This window comes from Micromys minutus (assembly GCF_963924665.1).
Source record: "Micromys minutus genome assembly, chromosome: 14".
NCBI lineage: Eukaryota > Metazoa > Chordata > Mammalia > Rodentia > Muridae > Micromys > Micromys minutus.
In genome coordinates this window covers 32,310,507-32,331,518 of record NC_137983.1, presented here as the reverse complement: position 1 = coordinate 32,331,518, position 21,012 = coordinate 32,310,507, and the positions used below count along the sequence as shown (strand labels likewise).

The 21,012-nt window shown below is 33.3% G+C and overlaps 1 protein-coding gene across 2 annotated transcripts in view; it reads right to left on the bottom strand.

The window, feature by feature from the left end:
• Positions 1–21,012, bottom strand: part of SGCZ (sarcoglycan zeta) — a gene marked incomplete at both ends in the record, with an annotated part of 369,456 nt that overhangs the window by 167,207 nt on the left and 181,237 nt on the right. For both annotated transcript variants that reach the window (XM_080928698.1, XM_080928699.1), the window contains one exon: positions 4,485–4,586. In XM_080928698.1, the coding sequence (XP_080784824.1) occupies positions 4,485–4,586 (102 nt within the window). The remainder of the gene's footprint in view (positions 1–4,484; positions 4,587–21,012) is intronic.

The window sequence follows — 21,012 nt, the reverse complement described above, 5'->3', positions numbered from 1 at the left end:
CTCAAAAAGAAAGAATGCCAAAATGTGGAAGCCTCAGTCCTTCTTAGAAAAAAAAATTGTGTATTCTTTATATAATATTATTTAACAAATTTTGTGAGCTATAATAATATTTTATAAAATAAAGTTTAAAAGATGTGAAAAAATATAGGAATTATTGAGAATGAATGCCAAGGTTATATGAAGAAGGTAATTTCATAAAAAACAGATCAAGGTGACAAGAATTTGTGGTTAAAAGCAAAATATGAAGCATTTAAACAATCTGAGATATGGTGATGTAAGGTTGATTGCTTCCTCTGAACCAAGGACTTAGCAAGTAGGACCAAAAGCTAGCAGCTACTGTAAGGATAAAACCACAGTCTCTCTAGAAAGAGGAGTGACAGTTTCTTTCACAATGACCAATCACCAACCAGCAAACCACACTAAAGCTGTTAAGTCAGACAACAGTACAAATTTTCCAAAGTAGAAAAAGGGAATTCAAACACATGTAGGATCTTCGGACAGGACATTGCATCATCAATAGGAGAAAAGCTTCAGGGTGTTCCTCAACAATTTTTGCCAATAACCAATGCTAAGTAGCAATCTATTCACTAGACGAATATACCTGAAAAAAGAGGAAAGTACCATCACTGATATTGCCAGAAAACACCAAAGGCAACAACAAGAAAGCCTAGATATTTCAGGAAGTGACACAGGAGCACAAGGAGTCATCGGAATACTGGATGCCTACAGGGTTGTCCACAGCAAAGGAAAAGGTAGTGACAGCTCTGCCATTATCTACAGACAGAAGGATCAAACCCAGTGTCAGGCAGTAAACCAGCAAAGCAGAATGCAGGTATTATTTACTATGACAAAGTTAAAGAGATACTGCTACAAAGGAACTGACAGTGAGAAGGGAGGAGAAGAGATTTGAGGGGAGATAATCATCTCAATTTGTACTGCAGGGAGCCAACACATGCTGTGGGACACTAATCATGAGGCTAATGCATCTAGTTCCTCAATCATGTTCACAATCATTAATTCTTAACCATAAAGCCAGGTTTCAAAATGCTATTTGATACAAAGAATGCATTTGAGCTAGCAATTTTTCAACTGACTTTGTGTTTTTCTGTAAAGTGCCATATTAATTTAAAATAGCATGTGTATGATTCTCTTTATTAGTACATTTCTTTATCATTTTATTTTTGTAGACATTTACTAATAATACTTTGATGTTGATAATTAGATGTTAGTGTGTTGGTACTGTTATTTAATGTAAAGATTTTTTATAAATACATACATACATACATACACATACACACTCACTCAGACACAAAATTAGCAAAACATTGTAACAAAAATTAAGAAAATACAAGGAATGATACCTACAAACATATCTTAAATATTTTAATTAAAATTTCATTTCTACTATTATTAGTGACTTGTATTCTATCTTCTGATCCCAAGATATAAGCACCTAGATACAGTTTTGCCATTATTAACTTGAAAATTAAAGCTGAGAGAAATGTGTGCCTGGCTTCATCAAACAGTGACGCACATAAGCATTACAACCAGAATAAACAACTATATGTGCTTAAGGGCAAGAAAATTGTAACAAGAAGTTTTAGAAGATCAAGTGCTTGCTGTCACACTGGAGTCTTTGTGTTCTATCCCCTCAGCCCCCTGGAGGAAGGAGCAAACTGTTTTCTAAAATCTGTCTTCAGACCTCAGGGCCACAAGAGTTTAGTGATGTGCACACTGACTGATTATAAAATAGAAATTTCCTTTATTTCCTTGTAGTATAGGTATAGAGAAATCGTCCAAGAACTAAGGCTACTTTGTATTCTATTATCAGTCCAGATGTCCTCTCTGGACAATGAGGTCACTATCTCTCATGCTTCCCTTTTCTTGCTAATTACTGGCAGTTAAAATACAGGACATTCAAATGACCAGTAGCAAAAAATGGGGATATGACAGGGAGGTAGCGGTGGTGGAGGGCTGGTGGTGGTGGTAGGGGGATGTTATTGTTGGTGTTGTTGCTGGAGATAGTAGAATTGGTGGTGGTGGTGGTGGTAGTGCTGGTGGTGCTGGTGTTGGTTTTGGTGTTGATGCTGGTGGTGCTGGTGGTGGTTGTGGTGGTGGTGGTTGTGGTTGTGGTGGTGTGCGTGTGGATGGTACCTCTCAATCAATATAGCAGAGTTTAGAGATGCTTATGAAGCAGAGATCAGTCTGTATAGAAAGCTTGGGTGTCCAACTGCCACCACCTAATATACCCAGGATACAATGTTGATAGTTTGGGCCAGAGATAAAAATCAGTTCTCATTAATTTTTTCAGAGAAAAACTTTGGTTATACTCTCAAAAGTGCCCACCTCAGAAGATATTATTTTTTTATCCTTTCTAAAGAGTTCCACCAATCTGAGACTACATATTTAAACATATGAGCCCATGGGGGTAATTCTCATTCAAACCACCACATTTCAGTACATGGGCAATAACATGAATTGGTTTATGCCATTATGACCGGACTGGGTTCCTTAGGCAATGAAGCCTGGTTCTTGACCTCTTTCATTGTAAGAAGATAAATTTTTAACCATGTGGCCATGGTCTTCACCATCTTTCACTTGTGTTCCCTGATAGACAATGTATATCAGCCTGGGTAACTTTTTATTTTATTACTTTTTTATCTTACAACTTTATTTAAAAAAACAAAACAGAGACACATGCACTGATTATTAAAAGCATTTTAGCATAAGTCTTTGTCAGTACTTGATTTTTTTTTAAGGTGTGATAGTATGTCACTTCTGGGCATATACCCCAAAGATGCTCCAACATACAAAAAGGACACATGATCCACCATGTTCTTGGCATCCTTATTCATAATAGCCAGAAGCTGGAAAGAAACCAGATGGCCTTCAGTAGATGAGTGGATACAGAAATTGTGGTTTATACAATGGAGTACAGCTATTAAAAACAATGGCTTTATGAAATTCCTAGAAAAAATGGATGTGTCTAGAGAATATCATCCTTAATAGGTAACCCAGTCACAAAAGAACAGACACAATATGCAGTCACTGATAATTTGATACTAGCCTTAGAAAACTCTAAATACCCAAGAAACAACTCACAGACCATATGAAGCCATAAACTAATAATAATAATAATAATAATAATAATAATAATAATAATAATAATAATAAAGAAAGGCCAAAAAGTGGAACCCTCAGCCTGGGTAACTTTAGAGGCAAGCCTTTGGACTTTCCAGCAGGTTGCATTTAAATGAGAAACAACAGCAACATCAATTCCTGGAGCTACTACATTTACCTCCTATCTAGGGGAAGTGTTTTTCTCATTTCTATATATTGAAATTTTCTTTAATTTGATCAAAATAGTTACTAGTGTCAAGCACAAGGGAAATTTTGAAAATGACTGAATTGTGGAATACCCTGACGTATCTAAATACTTTATATCCATTAAAACTATCTCAAATACTAAAGAATTAATTGTTTTTAAAGTTTAATCATACACATTAGTTATAAATATATGTCACTATTGCTTTTATTTGGCTAAAATCTGGAAAATAATGTTAAACTAAATGTAGACTATTAAATTTTATTAAATAAAATATAGTCAATATTCTGTATAGTTCATTTATTATTAAAATTAATTGATACAAATATCATAATTAAATTTTTAATAATAAATCTTCATTCTACTTTGATATCCATGTAAGAAAGGCTTAAGTGAAATTATTTAAATGTTAAATGTATAAACATCCTAGTATAGTATGTTGGTAACACTAAACATTATTTTAATATAAAATAAGTTTATGCAAAACCAAGTCATTTCTGTCACTTTTAAATTATAATGTTTTCATTCTATCCCAATGAATTCACATCCATAAATACATATAAAACCATTCTGATAGAAAGAAATATACTGATGACACAGACTCATGGCTACCTAAATTCAAAATGAGCAATCACTAAACTTCAGACTTATTTTCTTTTATCATGCTGCTAAGTGATAAAATATCTAGTAAAAGTCCATTTTTCAACTGGTAAATATTCTGTTATTAGTTAAAATAATATATTTATTTTTTCTATTTAAACTTTGGTTCTCTTGAAAATGCGTTTTACATTTAAGAGGAAAATATGATACTTTAAATGAATAATTCACCCACATGTATGCCTCCTGAGAAAACCATTTAAAGAGCTTATACACGCCTTTTTCAAATGCTACCATTGCATTTTACTTAAAATGATTAAGAGTAACAAAATTCATAGACTAAAAGCAGCCAGAAGCTTTAGTCCAAGTGTTTTCTGATTTGCCCATTTAAAGCTAATTCTTTCTGTTGTTCTTTAATTGATTCCTTGAGTTTCTTCAAGTAAGACTTTAGCTTAAAAAAGTTGAATGCAAAAGGAAGGAGATAAGAAATTTGATGCTTCTCTACTGAGTGAAAACATAAACTCTAAATTATCTTAGAGTAAGCCAAAGCCATAACACATACCTTTCGGGAATGAATTTCTTTCACATACAATGGTAGTAGAAACTCAGATATACCTTCAAGTCGGATTCCCTTCTTGGTGATTCTCAGATTTCCCATACCATCCTACAAGCAATGAAATATAGTTCACTTTTAGATTAATTAGAGAATGCATATCTGGCCATAATTTTCTTAGGCCTAAATTGAGAAAACAGTGAGTTTATATTCATGATGATTTAAGAATAAAACAAGAGATTGGAAAAAAAAATCACAGCATTTTGCATTCAATAGTGGCCAATGCTTTGCATGCTAAGGGGAGGTGATGATAAAGAATCTGATAGCTCCTCCTAATTTAATATGAATATATTACTTGTGAATAAATATTTTCTTCAAATATTAATACAACTCTTTGTTATATGTGACACTAGATATATACCTATTAACACACATTTGCAGAGGCCTAATGATATTGTTACAAGTATAAAGCTTGTCCAACATTTCTGTTTGTAACATAATTTTCACCCATAACTAATAAATAGTATTAGATTTGAACAAAAACCTTGCAGAAACATAAGTTCTACCTGAAAGACATTTGGCTCTGGAGAGATTAATATAGTTAAAAATAACGTTTACGAGACAAAATTAAATCAGGCTTATACTGGATTGAAAAAAAAATGCACCCCATGTGTCATAAGCAAGTAAGAAACCAGTTATACAAGAATATGAAAAATGAGTTTAAAGAGGAAGTAAATGTTGGGGGAGGCACAATGGTCACTTTAATGACATTTGGATCCAGGTCATGTTTTGGTTGTCTAATTGAGAATATTTAGAGAGGAAACAGCGAGGGGCATATGATGTCCAGAACATTAACTGTCAAGGAACACAGTGATTGCTGTGCTAAATATGCTGCTCAGAAGTGAAATTATGAAAAAAGAAAATATAAAACCTATTTAAGTAGCTCACTGATTGAGATAATTAGTAGCATGTTTCAGGACAGTGTATCCAGCAGAATTATTGTAAAGGGCTAAAAGCTATTAATATTATAGGAGTTCTGATAAGTATGGGATGTGTTATTAAAATGTATAGGCTTGATGAACAATTTTATTTGATGTCTTAGAAAAAAAATAGTATTTACCACTTATTCCAGCCTTCAAAAATCATGAGTAAGATCTCACAAAGAGGAAGAGTAAAACTGTAGGTAAATGTCATGAGTTGCTTTGCAGCACTTTCTAGATAGATAATCAACCACTACATTTGTAGAAAACAATATGAATGTGATACATAGTTAAGACACATTTGAATCTATCATGAGGATAACTATTAAATTCAATGTACAAGTATGTATTTAAAATTAAAGTGACTTTTTTTGGATAAGGGTTTGTTCTGCCTCTGGGGAAAGGTGTTATATATATCTAGACAAGTAATTAATTTGCTTTGTATGTGTGTGTGTGTGTATGTGTGTGTGTGTGTGTGTGTGTGTGTGTGAGTGTGTATGACACACCTTTGTAACATGTCTCTTTCCAGTGGAACTGGAATGCAGAGTCTGGCTAGATTAGAATTTGCCACAGGCTTCCCTGTCTCTCCTTCCAGATTGCTGGGATTAAGGTCAAACATTCTTCATACCTGGTTATTATACAGATTCTGGGGATGAGAACCCTTTTCTTCACAATTCTGTGTCTCAAGTTTCATCTAAATTATCTAGTGGGCTATCTTTCTGGTTCCCGTGCCCCAGAAGTATTTAATTCACAAAAGAAGAATCAAGAGAACACAGTGATATAAACTTTTACTTTCAACAAGTAGAAAGGAGACAATAAGGTAGTATAACATTGTAATTTTAACAATAGGAACTAATCCTTGAGAAACAGAGTCTGGAAGAATTAATTAAATACAATGGTGAAGAAAAGAGAAAGAGGAAAATATGTTAGGAGATGGAAGGAGAAGGAGGAAATTTAGGAAGTCATTGTGAAGTGGTGAACTTTAATATTGCCTTGGGAGGAAAACTAGTTTCTTTCTTTTTTTTATTGTAGAACTTTATTTAATAAAACAAAGAAAAATGTACAAATTTTTAAGCACATTCTTTTAAGGTTTGATACTCTGCATTAAGGTCTTACTAGTTACAATGAGCAAAAGGTACATGTAAAACAGGATGTAGCCCAGAATTAGTCAACGTTTTTTAGTGTGTAAGCATTGAGCACAATGTTTTTGTTTTTTTTTTTAATTTTTTTTTTGAATGTCACACAGTTTGTGAGTTGTTTCTGGGTAGTCAAAGCATCTGGAGTGAGCATCCCACTATCAGTGACTGCATATTATGTCTGTAATTGTGTGACTGGGTTATCTCACTCAGGATGATATTCTCTAGATGCAACCATTTTTTAAAGAATTTGGTTAAGTCACTGTTTCTGATGACTGAGTAGTACTCCATTGTGTATATGTACCACAATTTTTGTATCCATTCATCTACTAAAGGACATCTAGGTTCTTTCCAGCTTCTGGATATTATAAATAGAGCTGCTATGAACATTGTGGTGCATGTATCTTTGTTGTATATTGCAGTGTCTCTGGGGTATATGCCCAGAAGTGAAATAGCTGGATCTTCAGGTAGTACTATGTCCAATTTTCTGGTGAATCGCCAGACTGATTTCCAGAGTGGTTGTATCAATTTACAACCCCACCAACAGTGGAGAAGTGTTCCTCTTTCTACACAACCTCGTCTTTATCTGCTGTCATCTGAGTTTTGGATCTTGGCCAATCTGACTGGTGTGAGGTGGAATCTCAGGGTTGTTTTGATTTGCATTTCCCTGATGGCTAAGGATGTTGAGCACTTCCTCAGATGTTTCACAGCCATTCCATATTCCTCAATTGAGAATGCTTTGTTTAGCTCTGTACCGCACATTTTAATAGGGTTGTTTGATTCTCTGGTGTCTAGCTTTTTGAATTCTTTGTATACCTTGGATATTAGGTCTCTATCTGATGTGGAGTTGGTAAAGATCTTTTCCTATTCTGTTGGCTGCCCTTTTGTTTTCTTGACAATGTCCTTAGCCTTACAAAAACTTTGCAATCTCATGAAGTCCCATTTGTTAATCTTTGACCTTAGAGCTTGAGCCAATGGTGTTTTGTCCAGAAAATTTTCTCCTGTGCCTATCTGTTCTAAGGTTTTCCCTACTTTTTCATCGGATAGTTTCAGTGTATCTGGTTTAATGTGGAGATCTTTGATCCACTTACATTTGACCTTTGTACAGGGAGATAAAAAATGGTCTGTTTTCATTCTTCTGCATGCTGAGTGCCAGTTGAACCAGCACCATTTGTTGAATAGGCTGTTCTTTTTTCTTTGAATGTTTACAGCTCCTTTGTCAAAAATCAGGTGACCATCTACTTGAGGGCTCATTTCTGGATCTTCTATTCTATTCCATTGATCCACATGCCTATTTCTGTACCAGTACCATGTAGTTTTCAGCACAATCGCCTTGTAATATAGCTTGAGGTCAGGGATAGTGATTCCCGCAGATGTTTTCTTGTTGTTGAGGATGGATTTCGCTCTTCTAGGTCTTTTGTTATTCCCGATGAAATTGCACATTGCTGTTTCCAACTCAATGAAGAACTGGGTTGGAATTTTGATGGGGATTGCATTGAATCTGTAGATTGCTTTTGGTATGATGGTCATTTTTAAAATGTTGATCCTTCCAATCCATGAGCATGGGAGATCTTTCCATTACCTGAGATCTTCCTCGATTTTCTTCTTTAGAAATTGGAAGTTCTTGTCATACAGGTCCTTCACTAGCTTAGTTAGAGTCACACCAAGGTATTTCATAGTTTTTGTAATGATTGTGAAGGGTACCTTCTCCCTAATTTCTTTCTCCACATGTTTGTCCTTTGAGTATAGGAAGGCTACTTATTTGTTTTAGTTAATTTTATATCCATCCACTTTGCTGAACTTGTTTATAAGCTACAGGATTTCTCTGGTGGAATTTGTGCTGTCACTTAAGTACATTATCATGTCATCTGCAAAGAGTGATGTTTTACTTCTTCTTTTCAAATTACCATACCCTTTATCTCTTTTGCTGTCTAATTGCTCCAGCCAGGACATCCAGTACTTTGTTGAATAGGTACTGGAGAGTGGGCAGCCTTGTCAAGTCCCTGATTTAAGTGGGATTGCTTCAAGTTTCCCACCGTTAAGTTCGATGTTGGCTGTTGGTTTGCTGGATATTGCTTTTATTATGTTTAGGAATGGACCTTGGATTCCTATTCTTTCCAAGAATTTTAACATGAAGCTGTGTTGGATTTTGTCAAATGCTTTCTCAGCATCTAGTGAGATGACCATGTGATTTTTGTCTTTGAATTTGGGAAAACTTGTTTCTTAATGAATTAAGCTAAAACTTTCTAGGCAGGAAAAAATTAATGGAGAAAAATGCAGAAACAGATGTATGAGCCACATGCCTTGCATGGAAACCAACTAATAATAAGTAACATAAAAATAATTTTAATAATAATTTTGAAAAATGATTATGATGATGTCCAGGTATATTTTTATACACTTCTCATTTAACTTATACAAGATACAGTTTACATTTTAAAAAGAAAGGCATAAGGATGTCATATCCTTAAATAGCAAAGATTTTTTTGAAAAAGTCTATTTCTTCTTAATAAATAAATGACATTGTTTTTGTTTTTTTATTTCTCACTGAATTGCAAAATCACACATCATAAAAGGTTTTTAAGGTGAGAAAAAAACAAACACAGCAGGTAGAGATTTAAAAATAGTAATATAGTAATATTTTGGGCAAGCTAAGTTGTAGTAATGAAAACTTTATCAACAGAAGATACAACTTTGTCTTTTATGTTGTTCAAGGTGAGAGATTTGAGAGGTTTTTTCTAGATATAAGGATGCTTAAGGAGACACTAATACTATTTGCAAAGTTAAGAAGACAGTAAGAATTCTCTGGAATCCAGACAGATAAGATAGCTAGAATAGCTAACATAAAAATATTTTAAATCAGGGATTTTCTTGGCTAAAGCTCACAGTCATTATCTATATTTACTCCCAAATGTCTGCTAAAAATGATGTGTTTTGCAATGCTCTCCGACATTTCTCTGGAAATATCAATTGTCCTTTTTACAACTTCTAAGGACAGAAGAAACAAATTCTATCAGAAACGTAATTCTTATTCTGAATATATATTAAATTCTTTAATAATAATCATTAAAATTTTAATAACATGATGAAAAATTAAACTAGACATGTAATGTTAAATGTGCTACTATTTATGATATGTGTATTTAGTTATAGAATGTTCTCAATGTTAATTTTAGTGTGTTTTCTTTTGTTTGCCATAAAATTATGATCTCAGATATTTAATTAATTGTATCACATCAATTATTTCAAAAGGAACTCCCTGGGTGAGTTTGGACTAATTCTTAGAGAATGCTGTGGTTCTAGCTAGTTACATCATGTCTTTCTTTATTCCACTACATATTTATCCTGTCTGCTATTAGAATTGAATAATTGTTCACTTTGTATATCGTCTACATGGTGTTAGTGAATTAAAACTCTCTATAATATTTCCATGTTTTGTGTATGATTAATTGCCTGATTTTCAATCTTCTATTGAGTCTAATAATATTTATGAAATGCTAAAAAGATCTTTTGCCCTTCTCCCCACTATCTGAAATTCTTTTTATACTTACTGCCAGATTTCTGGTTCATTGTCTTCTTGGTCCTTTCAACACCTTATTGAAAATAATGTTCAAAATTTTCTCTTGATATTGGCTTTTCCAAGCATCAGAATATAATAGAAGATAATGTACCTCTATTGTAAGTTCCTAGCTCAGTTCTGTCACCTTCATGCCAACTCAACCATCTTTGTAGTTTAACTTTTCATCTTGTTATCATACATGTTTATGCTTCCCACTATTTAATGGGTATATCATCATTATATATAGTGATTAGTTTCATAACAATTATTTTTTTCATAAAACACCCAAGTAGTAGAGCCATATTAATCAAATGACATTTCCTCATTGTATCTATTGATAGATAGAGATAGACAGAGAGATAGAGATGCAAACCCACACACACACAAAAAGAAACTCATAAATATTAAAAAAATTATAAACCGTAATATATAAGCAAAAGACTAGTAAAAATGCTCAAACAACACAATATGGAATAAAATATGTGCACTAGTACTATTGAGTTTGTTTGGCAGTGGTCATCTACCATTGGACATGGCACCTTGTAACTTTATGTAACCAGAAAGACTCTGTGGAAGAACCATATATAATTTTTTTTGTTTTCTTTTTGAGTGTTTGCCAGTTTGAGGTAGTTTCTGGATTAAGGATGAGTGGTTGTGTCCTCTTCCTCTTTCAGCACCAGTAGTACAGCATCTGACTTAGACCGTTTGTAGGCTTCCTGGATACTGCCACAATATCTGTAATTTCATATGTGCACCTGTCTATGTATCTAGAGGTCTTGTTTCCTTGGTGTCTTTCATCGCACTGGGTATTATTTTCTATCTGCCTCCTTTTCCTCATAGATCCCTAAACTATGAGAAGAGGGACTCGATAGAGACGTTATAGTTAGCATTTAGTATTATAAAAAACTCTCACTTTCTGAGCATTGTTCACTTGTGATCCTCTGTGTTTGTTCAATATGCTTCAGGAGAAAGCTTCTCTGATGGGGTCTGAGCAAGATATTGATCTCCAGGTGTAGCAAAATATCATTATGAGTCATTCTTTGGCAATGTTCCTTTCAGAAGACTATGAGGTAATTTTCCCCAATGGTTTTTTAATTTTATCAAGATTACGTACATTTTATCTCTTCTGAAAAGGTAATGGTCAGTTTTGTTCCTGTCCTCTTATCTTGTATACACTTTTTAATGGTTAACTTCACAAGCAGAAGCAAAGAAAGCTCCTGAATATTTAAATGTTCCATAAACTATAGCTCCTTTTTCTTAGAACAACTAAAAATTACAAATGCTACTTTAAATCACAATTCCAAAATTTATATAATTGAAATCAAACACTATGTAATCTTAAGTTTTTTGTTTTCTTTATTGACCCACACATATGTAGTTTTTATAGATGTATATGTGTGCATTATATATGTGCCTTTACAAGGGTACTCTGGTCAGAAGAAGGTATTAATTTCTCTGAATATAAATTCATGGATAGTTGTGAGTCATTGTGTAAATTAAACCCAGTTCCTATGGAAATCCTACCAGTGTTCTTAATCACTAAACCATTTCTATTAACACTATAACCTTTAGCAAAATTTTCACATGTTTTTATTTTTAAAGGTCTGATTTTCATGTAGTTTTAAAAAAATTTTAATTAACAGGCTATGTTTTGTAATAACATGATGTTTGGGGAATTTTTATAAAAGACTGGCAAAACTGGATACAACATGTGAATATTAAGTATATTAGTTATACTTAAAATCCACATCCAGATCTGTGTAATAATTTCATAATTATTTATCCTGTTCACAACATCTTTAATCTCTTTGTCCATTTTTGTTTAATGGTTCTTTAGAGCCTTGGTATAGATAAACTGGACAAAACATTAAGACTAATATAAGCGTGGCTAGTTTGTTCATAGGGTGCTTCACACAAAGCAAATATGTGACTAGTCATCAAATATCCATATACAATGATGTGTTACTTATTGTCAACACATTCAAAGAGAGTTGAGAGAAACAGCAAGGTACGAGAAAATGAATGACAGATTTTAGACAGCATTTTTCAAAAGCAAACATTGTCTTTTAAATAGCTACCATTATACATGTCATAGCTAAGGTAGAAGGGAGCAAATTATGTCTTATGGCTTTGATACACTACTAGTATCAGTCATTGCAACCTAAAATGTACATGAAGAAATAAGCTTGTAAATGGTAAATAAATTAAAATCAGACCCCAGGTTTGCAGTTATTTAAGAAATAGTATTATATACTATGTTTAATAAACTGATACATAATTCATTGGAAAAGGAGATATCAAGTTATTAAAGGAAAATAAGAATTATATTTCATACTTTGGTATGCACTCATGAATGTAATGTATTGATAAAGTCCATTCCATTTCTAGTTCCTAATTAAAGGAGAAAAAAATCCTTCCAGAAAGGTAAGCATTTTCTTTTTCTCACCTATTTTTGCTGATGTTATTTATACATTATAACGAGCTGTTTTGCTCCAAGCACAGGAGAAAAAACAAACAGAAGTTGACAGCTGTTTCATAGGAATATTTTTATTGTGCTGTTTGCTGTAAGCATGTATTTTTCTTCAGGTCTATTGACTTATTTAGTTTTACATATAAATAAGAAATAAACCGTATTGTGCTAGCAATTGATACATATAGGAATTTGAAATTTGTCCTTTAGTACTTTTGCATTCAAACATTGTTAAACAGTATTATTTCGATGATCTCTACCGTTTAATATCAATTTTCTTTTTTATAGCTGGTCAAACTAGAGTATAATGATCTCTTGCATTAATTTATAAAAAGAATACCTGAGATATATTTGTATGCTAAAATATGACAATATGTATTGTGGTTAGTTCACACTACTTAATGATATAGACATTCTTTTGAGTACATGAATTATTTTTTTCTTAACAGATAAGCACATTAAAAAATTGAAATCTCAATTAGACATAGCTTCTCTGTTAAGGATGTAGACTTCAGTTCACTTCCCTACTCAGCATTGGGACCCATAAGGTCAAGAGCTGTGCAGGCTATTTGCATAGTGCCACAGTCTCTGTGAGTTCTTATCTACATTGGCCTTATTGTGTTTAGAAGAATTTTGAGCCCTCACATATGGTCACCTGATTTTTGACGAAGGAGCCGTAAACATTCAAAGGAAAAAGAACAGACTATTCAACAAATGGTGCTGGTTCAACTGGCACTCAGCGTGCCGAAGAATGAAAACAGACCCTTTCTTACCTCCTTGTACAAAGCTCAAAAGCAAGTAGATCAAAGATCTCCACATTACACCAGATACACTGAAACTATTAGATGAGAAAGCAGGGAAAACCTTAGAACACATAGGCAGAGGAGAAAATTTCCTAAACAGAACACCAATAGCTCAAGCTCTAAAGTCAACGATTGACAAATGGCACTTAATGAGATTGCAAAGTTTCTGTAAGGTTAAAGACACTATCATGAAAACAAAACTGCAGCCAACAGAATGGGAAAAAATCTTTACCAACTCCACATCAGATAGAGACCTAATATCCAAGGTATACAAAGAAGTCAAAAAGCTAGACACCAGAGAATCAAACAACCCTATTAAAAAATGGGGTACAGAGGTAAACAAAACGTTGTCAATTGAGGAATATAGAATGGCTGAGAAACACCTAAAGAGGTGCTCAACATCCTTAGCCATCAGGTAAATGCAAATCAAAACAACCCTGAGATTCCACCTCACACCAGTCAGATTGGCCAAGGTCCAAAACACAGATGACAACAGATACTGGCGAGGTTGTGGAGAAAGAGGAACACTTCTCCACTCTTTGTGGGGTTGTAAACTGATACATCCACTCTAGAAATCAGTCTTTGATACCTCAGAAAATTGGACATAGTACTACCTGAAGACACAGCTATTCCACTTCTGGGCATATACCCCAGAGACACTTTAATACACAACAAAGATACATGCACCACAATATTCATAGCAGCTCAAAAAAACATAGCACCAGTCACAAAAGAACAGACATAATATGCAGTCACTGATAGTGGGATGCTAACCCCAGAGGCTTGCACTCCCCCAGAAACAACTCACAGACTGTATGAAGTCCAAGAAATAAAGAAAACAAAACAAAACAAAAAAATATTTACAAAACAAGAAAACTTTAACTATTTCCTTGTTACATTTTGTTTTACATGTACTTTATGCTCATTGTAACTATTAAGTTTTCAAAGCATACTATCAAACCTTGAAAAAAATCAAGTACTGACTAAAAAATATATTCATATATTTTTATGTAAAAATTATGTTAAAATCTGAAAAAAGTACTGACAAAAATGTATAATTTTAAACAAAAAATTGTTTAAAATTTGTACATTTATCTTTGTTATATAAAATAAAGTTTTTTTTAAAAAAAAAAGTACTGACAAAAATGTATTGTATACTTTTATGCCAAAAAAGGCTTAAAATCTGTACATTTATCTTTGTTTTTTTCAAATAAAGTTGTAAAATTTTTTCTTTTATCTTTGTTTTTTAAAATAAAGTTAAAAAAATTAATGTATCTCTTACTCCTCTTCTTCCTACAGCCCCTCCCATTTTCTCTTCTATCTCCTCAAATTAATATCTGCTTTTCCTATATTATTGTTACATATATACATATGTGTTTGTACATGTACCCACAAATACTTAATTACAATCTTATAAAAATGTATCTGCATACTTTTATGCAAAAATGCTTAAAAATCTATACATTTATCTTTGTTTTTAAAAATAAATTTAAAAAAATAAAGAAAGACAGAAAAAATATATTAGACTGAAGGGATGAATGGCAAGATAAAAATGTTGCAATTATAATTTGACAAATATAAATATAAAAAGAGAAAAAAAAGAAGATCCTTTTTAATAGGTGTGCTTCACCCATTTTACATTAAAATCTCTCTGCCTCCTTTTCTGCAGGGTTCCCTCTATTTTGATGACTGCCCACAAGTGGAAAAATAGTTTTCTTTAATGTCATCTCAGTAGGTACACAAACCATCTGAGGGCCAGGATCCATGTCCAGTAGTAGACAGGCAAGAGAAAATAACTCAGTCGAAGTTCTAGAGGTTCTTTTTCACATAATTCTTTTATATGGCTTTTTCCTGCCCTTATATGTTATTTGCATATTTATTATAGTCTCTAGGTTTTGTGTTTGTGGGATTTCTGTGTGTGTAACATGTCTATTTCTGCTTCTGTATGTGTTTCTTAATCTTTTTAATTGTATGTGTTTTTTAAGCTTTTTTCTTCAGCTCTTTTTCTTTTGTGTGCTTGTTTTTGTTGTTGATTTTCTGTCCTATACCAGTTGTTTGCTTTTATTTTATTGAATTTCATATTATTATTTCTCTGTGTCTGTTTGTATCCTAATGACAAAGGGAAGGAGATGTGTCAATTTGTGTGGGTAGGGAAGTGGGGGGTTTATATGGAAGTTGTTGGGGGAGGAAAACTATAATAAAAATATATTAAAACTTATCTTTTAAAATATTAAAATATTTTCCAACTACTCTATAATATACATTCTTCCCTATTCTATTTTGCAATAATTGATTATTAACAGTGAAAACATAACTTCTTAATAAGAAAATTAATTAAGAAATACCTATATGGAAACATGACAAATCAGACAGTTTCACACTCATCTAACATGGTATAAAATAATGTTCTTAGTGTATCCTATGAGATACAAATAAAGAACCATGAAATTTCTCAAAAGTTGTCATAGACGTATAAAATTCTTTTTTTAAACTTTATTTTACAAAACAAAGATAAAAGAAAAAAATTTTAAACATTTTTGCACTAATGTATACAAATATATTTTTGTCAGTGCTTGGCTTTTTTTTTCTTTTCTTTTTTTTTTTTTTTTAAGGTTTGATACTCTGCATTAAGGTCTTACTAGTTACAATGAGAAAAAAGTACATGTAAAACAGGATGTATCACTTTTAAATTGTTATGTAAAAGGAGAATCACATCTAATCTTGAGCAAGTTTTTATGTATTCAAATGTAGTTTCTGCTTCTTGAACTCCAATGTTTTATATACACTAGGTTCTCATGTTACCTCTTGGCTCCTACTATGTTCTTTTGTGATTAGGTTACCTCACTCAGGATAATATTTTCTAATTCCATGAATTTCTGGAATGTCACTGAGGGAACAGTATGTGAATGTTGCTAGAGAATGTTCAGGAGTGACACTGTATATCTTGTTAGAGGTGACATGCTCATTCTCGACATCCCTTGTCATCAGGGAAATGCAAATTAAAACAACCCTGAAATTCTACCTCACACCAGTCAGAATGGCTAAGATCAAAAGCTCTGATGACAGCAGATGCTGGTAAGGATGCAGAGAAGTAAAATACTACTCCACTGTTGCTGGGGTTGTAAGCTGGTACAACTACTCTGGAAATCTGTCTGGCAGTTCCTCAGAAAATTGGACATAGTACTACCTGAAGATCCAGCTATTCCACTTCTGGACATATACCCCAGCGATGCTACAACATACAATAAGGACACCTGTACCACAATGTTTATAGCAGCCCTATTTATAATAGCCAGAAGCTGGAAAGAACCCAGATGTCCTTCAGTACATTAATGGATACAAAAATTGTGGTATATTTACACAATGGAATATTACTCAGCTAATAAAAACAATGATTTTATGAAATTCCTAGGTAAATGGATGCATCTCGAGAATATCATCCTGAGTGAGATAACCCAGTCACAAAAGAACAGACATAATATGCAGTCACTGTTAATTGGATACTAGCCCTAGAAAACACTGAATATCTCAGAAGCAACTCAAAGGCCATATGAAGTTCAAAAATCAAAGGCCAAAATGTGAAAGTCTCAGCCCTTTTTGAAGAAAAAAAAAAGTGTTTAGCACCCTCTAAGAATGTGGTACACCTGGACCTTACATCATTAATAATTCAAGTGCTAAGAATATAGCCTTTTGGCAATGTTTGATATTCAAAAATCATTATGTTAATCTATACACACCAAGAAATCTCTGACTGTTTCCATGTTACATTGTGTTCTACATGTACTTTATGCCTATGGTAACTAATAAAATTTCAATGCAATCAAAACTCTAAAAGAATTAAGCACTAACAAAAATATAGTCATATACTTTTATACCAAAATGCTTTAAAAATTTGTACATATATCTCTTTTTTAAAAATAAAGTTTTAAGAAACAAAACATATTAAATTTAAAAGTAAGGTAATGGACTCATTATCATCTAGAGTAAACTAATTTAATTATTGTAATGAATTGTACACTTAATAAAGAATCACCATTCTAACTGCTTTTCAAAATCCACTTTTGCCACGAAGTCATTCATTTTTGTGAGAAAGCAATAACACTCACCATCTTTGGAGTACTTCATCATCCTCCTAACATTTGGAATCGCCCGTTATAGTCCTTTGTTTTCTAAATCAATTCAAGGAAAAAAGACCTTTTGTGGGACCACATCTCAGTGCTCTTCAGTATTAAAAACAATGACTTTATGAAATTCTTGGGCAAATGGATGGAACTAGATGGAACCCAATCACAAAAGAACACACATGATATCTACTCATTGATATGTGGATATTAACCCAAAAGATCAGATTACCCAAGATACAATCCACAGACCACATGAAGCTGAATAAGAAGGAAGACAAAAGAGTGGTTCTTTCAGTCCTTCTTAGAAGTGGGAACAAAATAGTCACAGGCATAAATGCAGGAAAAACAGTGTGCAGCAGAATCTGAAGGAAAGGCCATCCAGAGATTGCCCCACCCAAGGATCCATCCCATATAGTCACCAAACCCAGAAAATATTACGGATGCCAGGAAGTGCTTGCTGACAGGAGCTTGTTATAGCTGTCTACTGAAAGTCTCTTCCAGAGCCTTTCAAATACAGAGGAGGATGCTCTCAACCAAGCATTGTACTGAGAACAATGATGGAGTTAGGAAAAGGACTGAAGGAGCTGAAGGGGTTTCCAACCCCATAGGAAGTAGAATAATATTAACCAACCAGACACCCCATGGCTCTCAGGGACTAAACCATCAACCAAAGAGTACACATGAAGGGACCCATGGCTCCAGCCACATATGTAGCAGAGAATGGCCTGTCAGGCATCAATAAGGGGAGAAGTACTTGGTCCTGTGAAGGCTTGATACTCTGGTATAGGAGAATGCCAGAATTGGGAGATGGCAGGGAGTGAGTGGGTGGGGGAGCACTCTCTTAGAAGCAGGGGGAGAGAGGATAGGATAGGGGAGTTTCAGAGGGGAAAATGGGAAAGGGAACAACATTTGAAATTTAAGTAAAGCAAGTATTCAATTAAAATGAAAAAAATAAATAATTCAGAGAAGATTAATAAAGAAAGGAAAGAAAGTCATTTTATACCTACAGTCTATAACAAGTAAAAATGAAGTCTTCATTATTAAGACAGAAAAAGAAAACTTGAAAGAATATTTTTGTGAGAATGAAAAGAATTTAAAATCTTTTTGATATTGTTATTTATATAAAAACCACTAAAGTACCAGTATGTAACTGAAATGAATAGTGACTTCACCCATTTCTAAATAGTCTATTAATCACAGTGAGATAAACACACAAACCAGATGGACCCACAAAAACTACAAATGGAAAGTTGGAGATCATGTTCACCACTTGAAACTAATTTTTCACTAGTGGGAATATAATGTTACTGATAAGCATACACACACTAGCTATATGTAGTAAGTATAAGGAATTTGTCAAAGTCGACAAAGCCAAGATGATAAGAGCAAATGTTTTAGACCAGAATCTAGCATTCAGAAAAAGATATCAAAATGGCAGTTACTATTTTATATCTTATTCATTTGCATGAGAATATTTAAATGGAATGGAAATACCCATTTTGGTAAGAACATGGTGGACCTAGATTCTTATTTACTAAGAGCTGAAAAAAAATCTGTCCAACAGCTGGGGCAGAGATGATGGGACACTATAGTTTACTGGTCTACACATACTGAATCATGTGCAGGCTAGTTTTATGTCAACTCATGTCAACAATATAGAGTCAAACAATATTGAGAAAATGCTCATATTAGATTGGTCTGTGAGCAAGTCTGTGGCACCTTTTTTGATTCATATTGATGCAATGTTTTCCAACTCATTGTGGGTGATCTTTCTCATAGCAGGGGCTCTGGTGCTATGAGAAAACAGCCTGAAAAGACAGAGGCTGCTGATAGAGAACTGACATACAAGAGTCACTTCCTCATACCTACTAGATAGTACAATGTAAGCTTCTAAGTGAGGGAAGCAACCAAATAACCCTACTCATCTCTGATCCTTGTAAACCACAATGAGAAGCATGGCAAAATCACCCTAAAGGCACACAGTACCATACATACCTTGGTGGTAACCACTAGTTAGTTCTCTAATTGGACATAAGAGTTGACAAGAGAGAAGTCATGATTAGTCCTAAAATTCTAGCAAACTAGCCAGGCCAAGTAGTCATGGATCTTGACTAAGAAACTACAAGCATCACTTTATGAAATCAGCATAATTCCTAACAAGATTCTAAATATTTGTCTTCTAAATATTTCCACTGATAAGTGTTGAGCCACTCAACTTGAAAACTTGTCTTTTCTACAGAGAATGTTACATAAAATCAAAAACAATCAAAATTTGGAGTAGTAGAGCCCAGTCTACAACCACAAAACAGCTCAGGGAATATTGTTGAAGAGGGGTTGAGAGAATTTAATAACTAGAAAAAAGGGAACATTGATATTTCGTATTTAAAAAATTAGGAAATTTTGATTGACATTATGTCTTCTAGGAATGTCAGATATGCTATATCCACAAAGTGTCATGCACATGAGTGCCTAAACATGAGCTGAATAAGGACAATAGGCATGCTGAAACATAATGTGCAAGTCTAAAAGCACTCCAGACCACACACAAATAAAAAACTCCATAAGAAACCAAGAAAGAATGAAATCATAAGAAATAATTTTCTCCAGGAACGAACACATCAAGTGGTTATGCAATAACAAATGGTCAGTTCTGAAAACATACAGATAAATGACATTATAAGAATTGGAAAACTTGTGTGTGTGTATGTGTGTGTGTGTGTGTGTGTGTGTGTGTGTGTTTGTATCATAGGCATGTGATAATACAAAAAGAGATCATGAATTTAAAATAAAACAAAAGGAATACATGGAAGGATTTTGAGGAAGCTGAGGGAAGGAGAAATGATATAATTTTGTTAAAATATGAAAATGTTCAATAAATAAAGTATATATTACATGTACTATATACATTACATTATATAAAATATATATAATACATAGCATACAATTATAAACAATTATTTTATATTTAACAAATATATGGATATAACTATAAAAATACACACACACACACACACACACACACACACGAACAGAAACCTGGTTGAGCAAACAAGCAAATATCACCTCTCCATGCCCTCTGCATCACATTATTTTTCAAGATTCCTGCTTTGCTTGACCGCCTGCCCAGAATTCTTATAATGGTGGAGTGTTACATGAAATTATAAGATAAAATAAACCCATTTCTTCTTATGTTATCTATATAGTCATGGCCTTTAATTAAAAACCCTAAATAAGTCAGTACCCTTATATCTACTCAAATCTAAAATTTTGCCCTGAGAAAAGGATGTTTAGTTGTGTCATAGACATAATGTATTTATAAGCATATATTTCATTGAAAATTACAATACAAGCAAGTGCAAGTAAAATGATATTTTTGTTTATGCACCACTGCTATTGTGAGAAAAGGTCTTAGTGATCCACCCTTCTAAATATAGATTTCTTTAAATTCAACCTGATGGTATCCAA